The sequence below is a fragment of the Corvus brachyrhynchos genome, unplaced genomic scaffold (genome assembly GCF_000691975.1).
Source record: "Corvus brachyrhynchos isolate BGI_N302 unplaced genomic scaffold, ASM69197v1 scaffold369, whole genome shotgun sequence".
Lineage (NCBI taxonomy): Eukaryota > Metazoa > Chordata > Aves > Passeriformes > Corvidae > Corvus > Corvus brachyrhynchos.
Genome location: NW_008246055.1, coordinates 1275280 through 1285241, shown reverse-complemented (window position 1 = coordinate 1285241; position 9962 = coordinate 1275280). Strand labels below are relative to the sequence as shown.

Sequence of the window (9962 nt, the reverse complement as noted above, 5' to 3'; positions counted from 1 at the left end):
AAGAATATGCTTAAATTCTGTCAAAAATCAAAATCTAGATACTCAAGAATCCAATACAAAAGGTACGGACAGGGCTCAGAGGGCTCCCTTGAGGCAAAGCTGCTTCTCTGACTGCTAGAGAGCCCCAGCCAGGAACACAGAACACAGCCTGGCTGCAGGTATTACAAACACTTTCAAAACCAGCCTAAAAAGTGAATTAATACATCTCTTAGGCTGACTGTAAAACAGTAAATACTGCATTACAGACCATAATTCCACATCATTTAAACATCAAAAACTTAACTAAATGAGTTACTTCCTTACAAATTTCAAACAAACTCTTTATTCTGCGTATAAAATTACTGGGGGAGGAATTTTGGGCCAGAAACAGAAGCAGCAAATTTTGTCTTCAAATTATTTGTGTGGGAGAATCCTGTAGAAAAATAACTTACGCGCAAAAAGACAACCCAAATAAAAGTTACCTAATAGCTGAGATTATTTTCTAAGTAATCATTACTGTACTGCAGGTACATGCTTCTGTCACATGTATCTCAATTTCCATGCATTCTTAAAAAAGCTAAACATCCAAGTTCTGAAAGAAAAAGAGAATTTAAATGCTTCTAGAAGCTTAATATAGTATCATTGTACCAGAGAAAACAGAATGGTTCTAACAAGGTTTTACCTAGCAGATCTGCTCCTTCATCAACATCTCCAATGACCTCAGACCCCGCTGTGGAAAGTTCATGGTACAGGGAGTCTGTGTTGATGCCAAATGCTTTGTTCACAATCCCCTGTGTTGGGCTGTTGTTGGAAGCAAAAAAACCAGAAGGAATCTTGTTACTTAGCAACATTTAAGATCAAACATTTATCTTTGAAATACCGAGCATCCCAGACTGTTGCAATCAAAACCCCGAGAGCACATTCCATCTGTTCGCCACTGGCTGAATGAGGGAACACACCGAGTAAAGAAAATAGCACGTGTTATTCCCCATATCACAGAACCATGGAATGGTTTGGGTTGGAAGGGACCTTAAAGACCATCTTGTTTCATTTTTTTCCCCCCCCCCGGGGGCGGGGACCCCTCCCACTATCCCAAGTTGCTCCAAGCCCCATCCAACCTGGCCTTCGACACTTCCAGAGATGGGGCGGCCACAGCTTCTCTGGGTAACCTGTGCCAGGGCTCCAAATATGACCTAGAGAGAACTCTTTCAGCTTGTGGATCTTGTTTCTTACATCACATTCATGAAGTACCATTTCCTCATAGTGAAGAATTTTTTCCCAATATCCCATCTATCCCTGCCCTGTGGCAATGGTAAGCCATTCCCCCTTGTCCTGTCCCTCCAGCCCTTGTCCCCAGTCCCTCTCCAGCTCTCCTGGAACCCCTTTAGGCCCTGGAAGGGGCTCTGAGCTCTCCCTGGAGCCTTCCCTTCTCCAGGTGAACACCCCCAGCTCTCCCCGCCTGGCTCTAGAGTAGAGGGCCTCCAGCCCTTGGAGCACCTCTGTGGCCTCCTCTGGACTTGCTCCAACAGCTTCATGTCTTTCTTGGGCTGAGGACACATCTATCACGCACAACCTGGAACCCCTTTAGGCCCTGGAAGGGGCTCTGAGCTCTCCCTGGAGCCTTCCCTTCTCCAGGTGAACACCCCCAGCTCTCCCCGCCTGGCTCTAGAGTAGAGGGCCTCCAGCCCTTGGAGCACCTCTGTGGCCTCCTCTGGACTTGCTCCAACAGCTTCATGTCCTTCTTGGGCTGAGGACACATCTATCACGCACAATGAGGTCAAAGCTCATCCAGAGCTTGCCCAGAGATTTACTCTGAAGTCATATAAATTAAGGACTATTGAATATTTCACAGAAAAATTTCAACTTGCAGAAGTGCTCAGCTTTGACCTGTCAGATTCTGCAAGGATCCCCATGCTCCTATCAATCTAGATAGAAACCTCAGACAGCAGTAATACCAGGTAAGAAATTCAATGCTGAAAACAGCAATGGCCTTTTTACTTGGCCAACCACTAAGTGTAATCAGCCTGAAGGGTCCATTTTCCCTTTGGGTAAGCCTATGTATTAAAAGGCTTCTTCTCATGTCCCCAGATGTATTTAAATGAAGGTAAATCAAAGTTAATAGTTTTTAGTCTTATCAGATAAGGGCACATTTCCATCTCTCAGTGTCTTTGATACCATCAAGAATCTTCTCACATTTCTTGACAGCCTCATGGCTCAAGCAGCAAACAGCTGTTACAGGATGCGCAGGCGAGGCAACCTCTGGGATTGTAGCTGTCTACTCTAAAAAATTGTCTTAATGTGGGTTATAAACACTTTGCAGTTCCCTGCCTTGTATGAGTGACATCAACCAGCATGAAAAGCAGCTGTGCAATTTCTCCAGCAATCTATCAGAAAGGTCAACACCAGTGGAGATGATCTCAAGTTGTATTGCTTCATTATAACATATATAATCTCAGTGATTACAAATGGAGTGTAGTAGCCTCTGATATTGCAGTTACAGTGCACTGCAAAGAAGAGGGAAAAAAAGTGGATTTTTCAATTACAGAAAAATTCCAGCTACCAAGACTTCTGAGAGCAATGAGGAAGTACAAATGGTGCCGTGATGGCACCCCAATTAGTCAGTTCACGCAGTCCGATGGTCAGCACAAATGGCAAGAGAAACCAGCACTCTGTCTGACCTGGAGACCTAATTCAGACTGAACTTTCCTCTGGCATCGAGCTTTCAGAGCCGTATGCATCATGAAAGCACTCTGCTTTCAGAGCAGCATACACACTGTCAGCAGTCCAAGTCAGGCCGTGTCTCCTGTAGCTCTCAGTCTCACCACTTGGAGCAGAGATTCCTGCCCGAAGAGCTCCGGTGCATCAATCCTCTCTGTTTCCTTCTTATGCTTGGATTTGACCCATTTTTTATCTGATCTCATTGGTCACTTTTGTCTTCCCCACACAGAGCAGTTTCAACTCCCTAGATTCCTCCTGACCCTAAAAATAGTCCAGGCATCCTACATGTCCCAAGGGGAGCTTAACTGTGTGTGCCTTCCCAGCTGAGAAATGCACATGTTATTGCTGCTCGTACCCTTCTCAGTGGGGGTGCTCAATAGGGTGGGCAAATCCAGTCCAGACTGGGACCATGGGATAATCTTGCCTTCACTCTGCCAGAGTACTGTATTTTCTGCATACCTGTAAGATTTTGGGGGGTTTTTTTTCTGGTATAGTGCCAAATTACCCACTGGACAAGGGTAAAAAGTAAACTTTAGTAAAAACAAGTCAAGGTACCTAAGTTACTAAGTCTAGACTAACACATGCCTCACAGAAATGTGGTGCCAAAATTAATACCCTTTAGGAAGCCTCCTATTTAGCACAAAATGGGTGATGGGTAGGGACTAGAGCAGCAGAGTAGTTTAGTAGAGGTCTGATGATTCTTCTGAAAACTCTGTTGAGGATTTGTAGCCACTCCTCAGTGCACTCATGGTTCACAATTGCTCTGATCAGCCTCACCTGGGAACCCCACTCACCCACTGGTCCCAGGGCTCCCTTTGACCTCAGGCCTATGCCTTCAGTCCTTTGCTAAGCTGCACCTGTCTTTAGTCCTGCCTCCTGCTGCTCATGGGTAGCACTGGGACTAAATTCATACTCTTGCCTTGTCTGGAGCTGCTGACAGGGCTCACTACCAGTGATCTGAGCCTCCCTGCTCAGAGCCTGTGGGACTGGGATTGCTGAGGTTACCTCTGCTTGTCCTCCCTTGGGAGGCAGCCCTGCCTCTACTCCTCAAACACTTGAAAAAATTAGAACTGAAATGAAAAAATCTTGAAGTTTTAAAATGGAGGTCAGAACTGAGCTCTTATTAGACAAATGCACCTTTTCCCACTTCCTGACAGCTTAAGCCCATGTCCTCTTTGCTTGTCTTAAACCTTCTGCTGCTCCATCATTTCTCCAAACTCCCTGACCAGCAAGGCAAACGAGCCTAGTCCTGGGTCAGCTGTACATATCCTCCTGCAGATCACCAGCAGGCATCTGCCCTTTTGGAGAACCCAAAGCAGATCAGGACCTCTGATACTAGGCAGAATATATGGCCTGTCTCAGCTGCATTGTGAGCTCGCTGTGAGCCAGAGCATCCATTCCTCACTCCTTGTGAAGCCAAGTGACAGAACACAAAGGGAAAAGCCACAATCAGTACCTGCTACCCGTGCGTTCCAGGCGGGGATCCTGACACATGTCCAGCTCTGGGGTAGAATCAATGATGTCCTGGACATCGGACCACTCATCACTGCTGCCCATCCCTAGGTAAGACAGTATATATCACATACAGGATCAGGACTTTCAGAGAATGGCATTTCTTAAAGGTATTTTCATAGCTTTGATATCGAGGTTTGAAAATGTCATGGTGCCATGTTCAAAATCTTAAAATCAGAACAGAAAGTGGCTGAAGGTGGCCTCTCAATTGCAGAGCAGGAACACCATAAGCATCCCCCTTCCCACCCCCATTCCAGAGCATCACCAAAGTCACTGCCCTGAATACTCACTAAAATGGGATAAGCAGAAATATTTTATCCATTGAAATAAATTCCAAAACCCCTTTTTTATCTGCCAATAAAAAACTCTTCCATCCCCATACAGCATTAGCTGAGATCGAAGGCAACACAGCGATTTTCTGTACAGCTTCACAGAAATTACTACTGTTAGGAACTGGCACTATTTAGTTTTAATAGAAACATGTTTTCAATACAAATTCTCAAGTCTACACTGGTGTAGATACCCGTTACAGTGACACTTGACTTCAAAACTGATAAATGAAATTCGGTTTCTGTGTAATCTACAGCCTGAAGCCAGTATTTAAAGAATAAAGAATTTCTTCATCTTGTCAAGTCCCATTTATTGGGTACCAAACTCTTCAAAAGCTCAGACTTGCACCTATTCGGAACAAGCAACATGAACAGTGTCTGCTCACACTAGGAAATTCCTGAAGGATTAACAACCTCACTTCTGAATTACATTAATCCCTCAATGACATTAGATGCGACATTTTTGACCTTTCCAAATGATCTCAGTAGCCAAATATATGAAGTCCATGACAACTGGTGTGTTGCTTTCTTTCAGGCTTGCATTGTGTACCCACTGGCAGCAAACCCAGGCTGGAAGACAAAGTGTGACGTGGATCTGCTGCCAAGGCAGGCATCCACGTCCAGCGGGTCTAACACAAACACAGCCTTCCTCAGCTTTGTTTTACCAAGCTGGGAAGCTTTTCTGCAAATACGTCTAAGTACCATTTTTGGTAGCTCAGCTCTAAGGCACATGCATCACTGACAGACATTTTAATTACATATGCATAAAATACATGATTAAAATTCAAGTATGTGCATTACTTCTAAGCATGGAGAATCGATTTTGCATTAGTGGTGAGAAATAGTAGAAAGGTTGAATATGCAGAGCACATAAGGAAGACACAACTATCTGCTTTGAGCAAATTCCACAATATCACACTTCTACCAAGAAAGTGCAAAAAAAAAAGCTTCCACCTCACAATTGCACACATATAGGATGTATGACTTTGACCCAAGATATCTGTTGATTGATAGTAAATGAGAGAAGAAGGCTAAAAGAAATTAGCTAATTTAGCTGAGAAAAACAGCTGGATACAATTGTTTTTTTAAGCATATCACAGTGTGGGATAAGTCCACAGAGGGAAAATAATTATTTCATCTGACGAATTTGCCATTTTAACAACTGGATATAAAATACTTACGAATAAATCTAGAGAGAAAATGAAATATAAGCTTTTAACTGTCATATTGATGAGGTCCAGACACAGCTTCCCAAAAGCTCAGCCTAACATGCGACTTGAGTGCTCGTGAAAGAGGTTCCATGACATGAATGCATGCTACTGCAGGACACGGAACTCAGTAACCTCTTCTCATCCTGTGAATTCGTGAAATTACTCATATAACTGATGTTTTCAAAAATTTGCTACCCAAAAAACTGCTAACATCCAATTAACCCTGTCTCATTCATGTACCTTTCCAAGTCAGGCTTCCTCAGATTCCATACTTACAGTGCAGTCTCCCAGGCTCTCCCTGTAACACAGAGACACCAGCACTGGGAAGTTGATTATGTTAGTGACCAAGTACCTGAGCTCCAGCTGCCATACCTATACTGACATTCCTCATCTCCTGTGTGACCTGGACTTCCATGTTCCGGCTGTTCCGCTTTTCTCGTGCCCTCTTATTACTCTTGGTGGTGCCATTGGTGTACTCGCTGATGGGCTGGATGCTCTCGTTTAGAGGGGTGACAGCGGCAGAGGGCACAGATGACGTGGGAGTATTGGACTTGGTTCCTGTGGTGCTCGGTGTGGCAGCTGCTGAGGACTGCCCAGATTCAGACATTTCGTCTTGGGGGCACTGTGGCAATTCCAGGGTGGCAGAACAGAAAGGGAAAAGCACAATTATACATTTCAGTTAATGTCCCATTTGCTGGTGTATGGATGCCTTAAAGCATTATGAGTATGGCTCTTGCTCACTGTACCAGTTACATGTCCCAGCGTTTGCTGTGACACCGGGCACTACCACCACAGCGAAGCAGCGAGTTCTCGTGCTGAACTCAACAAGCAAATCCCACCTGTGAAAGGGCTGATAAGCTTCCTCCTTCGCTACTGAATACTGGTCTTCACAAATCACATTGGTATGTGATCTGAAGAAAGGTGGCCTTATCACAGGTGAAAAGCACCTGTAGCTCACACTGACTACAGTGAAAGCTGAAGGGCTTTGGCACTTGCGGCAAGCCAGGCCAGTGTTTCCCAAAGCTGGAAGGCAACATGGATATTGCTTGGAAAGGATCTGAAGTGGCCTCTTAAAAGTCTTGGCTGATGTCATTACTGTAAGCCACCAACACACCAGCATGAGAAAACAGCAAACTGGTTTTGCCACTAAACTGCAGAAGCAAAGTGGACACTTGTCTGGAATGGTCTGGCTTGTCTGGCACAGGAGACCTATGTCCTCAAACCACCTTATGCAGAGCTAGGCAGGTATGGGTCCAGCTTGAGAACACAGCAGACGTGGTCTTCCACTTCCAAATGGCAGGATGACAATACTCAAGAACTCAGAAAGGTGAGAAATGAACACAGGAGATGGATTCCCAGTGTGGAATGTGCAAAATGGCTCTTGGTTTTAACAGACATTACAGCCCCACTTCTTGTACCATTACCTCTTGAGGAGCAAGGAGTCTTCAAGGCTTTGCAGGGTTTTACACTGTGACCTGTGTTTGTCAATTAAAGCAGCACTGCTTCAGTCAGACAAGGAATGCCCTGACCAGCACTGTGACCTCTCCCAGACCCAAATGAGATTTCCCCAGTCTTAAGGGCAGCCCACCCTAATAACTGCCTGCAGGGAGGTGACATAATTAATGCTGAGAGTTATATGTGACAGTGAGTTGCAACTGGGTGCAGTGGCATTCAGCATCTGCACATCCAGACCCAGCTTTCATCTTCACCACTGGCCTCTCACCTCCTGTGGAAGTACTAGAGAGATCCTGGTTCTGCTCAGAGGCTGCCCTGAGCTCCCCAACCTTGGAGCTGTGATGCTGTTTCACTTCGCTCATCTGGAAGTCTCATTCTAATAACAGCTTCACAACATGACAAAAAAATCCAATATGGGATGAATGAGAAGACTGAAAAAAATGGTGACTTAACCCTTTGCAGCCATATTTTTGTTAAATCTGGAATCTTCCTTTAATTAGACTGGCCTCTGTATGCTTATTTAGAATGCCCTGCTGCACATTGCACCGTAGAAATCAAAGGGTTTACACTGCATCTGCGCATTCATATTGGAAACTCAGGTTTTTTTAAATGGCACTACCATGAAATGCAATCCACGTTTTGTTTATTTTCTGCATCGTCAGTCCAAACAGTATCCACATTCCCACAAGAATATCCAAACCATGTCCCTGCACATATGCTGGTTTTAGCATCAAGACTGAGTTGAGAACTTTGCTCTTAGGCTGCTACATGTGAAAACCACACTTCCCACCTCTAGTTCATATTCCTGGTTTAGGTGCTACTTTCCTAATATGTAAAGAAAAAAAAAAGAATCAAATGGGATTTTTGATAATAAATAGAATCCAGTAAGCCTTGGACTACCTCAACTGCAGTTTGTCTTCTGTGCTTTCTAATGTACAAAGGGACAAGAGTATCAAGTGTGAAATGCAACCATAAAACCTCTTTCCCCAAACAAAACTGCTGTTGGATGAAAGAATTCAGGGATGTTCTTGGACCCAGTGTAAGTCTATGAGAATAACCAAAGTTCAGGAGCATCTTAGCTGTGTAAGAGACATCCAGGTGGGTCCACTCCACTTGTCATTCCTTGTTCTTATGAACCAGATGTCATTCAAAAGCCCTGGACCATCAGTATCTAAGGGTGATCTTTGTATCAGAGATATCCTGTAACCTCTTGTTTATAGACATAACCTGCCCCTTACACAGAACACATGAATAAGTAACTATCCTGGTCTTTCACTACTCTTTGGTTACAGATGTGAGTTCTGTATTTACCTAGAAAACCTACTTTATCAACCTTCCAGCCTGCACTGGAGAAATTTCTCCCAAATGTAAATACTACAAGCGTGCTCCTCTTCACAGCCCAGAAGCTGGTATCTTCCTTCTATTGTCTGAGTGCTCTGTTAATGCTAAATATTGCACTAAGAGTACAGCTCTCCAGCACAGGAGGCTTTCTCCAAAACCCATAGCTCACCCAAAGAATACTCTCCACAGCCACCACTTACCTACAGCCATACCTGTCAACCTCCTAAACATCAACTGTGTAGTAGTGACCTCCAAAATGCATTGTAAAGGCCCAACATTCATAGTAGTCACATGTCACCATGAGAAGCCACAATTGTATGGTTATAACACTGAAAGCATAGTACATAAAAACAAAAATGTTAAGGACTTTCATCTCCAAAACACTGTATAAAATAAATGTACAACTGAATGCAAAAATAAAATAATGACAGCAACTAAAACAGAAAATAGTAATAAAAAGTAAACAAGGACACTTAAAATGTAAGTACAGTACGGCCCCATGAAGAAGGAAAACTAGTGAGAATAGTCAGGTACGTACTGGGAAGGTGAGTTGTGTGAGTGATGTCAGCAAAGTATCAGAGCTCTGAAGAAGAGGCAAGGGGGGCATGAGCCACGCCGCTGAGAAGCCAGTCACACAGAGGATTTAAGAGATAGCATTTCACTCACAAGAGTGTGCAAGAAGCTTGTGGGAGGAAAATCTGCATTCCAAACTAGCAAGTCAGTCAATCACAACTAAAGGTAACTATTCATTGATTTGCTCCATACTCATGTAACAGAAGTCTTCCACAGCACAAGCTACTTAGCTCCACTGTACCATCTAGCCTTTATCCAAGCATTCTACTCCGAGTCTGTCTAACAAGCACCAACACGAATCCCAGCACAATACATTTGGAGCAGCACACTGCTACTTCCGCACAAAGCTTTCTTGGAACCAGATTTTTTTGGCCTGATACCACCACCACCAAATAACTGAGATCCAGTCAATGCTTACAGAATGGTTTGGGTTGGAAAGGATCTCAAGTATCACCTAGTTCCAAACCCCGTGCAGGGCGTCTTCCCTGCCCAAAGCAGAACAACCTCTATGACCTGAACTTGGACACCAAAGCTTCCCATTTATCTGGGTTGCTGCTGCATTCCCCTGCAATGCAGATGCTGGGTTACTTCTTTTGCAAGGTGTCAATGGGACCACTTAAGGAATTAGACCTTAGCAAGGTTGTGGAAGATGGATCTAACCACAGTGCCCACTCAGCTCTTCTCTAAAAACTAACGCCCACTGCCCAGCCTGATCACTGCAAGGTCTAGTCACACTAAGGTGTGCAGCACTGCTTGCACAGCCTGAGGAATAACTGATTCCAAAGGTGGGCTGGGCTCTGCACATTTTGGTTGTGCTGGCACAGAACTAGTATGAAGAAACACA

The 9962-nt window shown here is 44.3% G+C and overlaps 1 protein-coding gene across 32 annotated transcripts in view; it reads right to left on the bottom strand.

Moving 5' to 3' along the window:
- The window catches only part of MAPK8IP3 (mitogen-activated protein kinase 8 interacting protein 3), a 51508-nt gene that overhangs the window by 32115 nt on the left and 9431 nt on the right, over positions 1-9962 (bottom strand). For 30 of the 32 annotated variants that reach the window (XM_017745692.1, XM_017745704.1, XM_017745693.1 and 27 more), the window contains 3 exons: positions 6122-6371; positions 4154-4256; positions 662-780 (listed from right to left, as the gene is read on the bottom strand). In XM_017745692.1, coding sequence (XP_017601181.1) covers positions 662-780; positions 4154-4256; positions 6122-6371 — 472 coding nt within the window. Of the gene's footprint in view, positions 1-661; positions 781-4153; positions 4257-6121; positions 6372-8745; positions 8875-9962 lie in introns of those variants that run through there. The other 2 variants (XM_008642390.2, XM_017745721.1) reach the window with 2 other exon arrangements.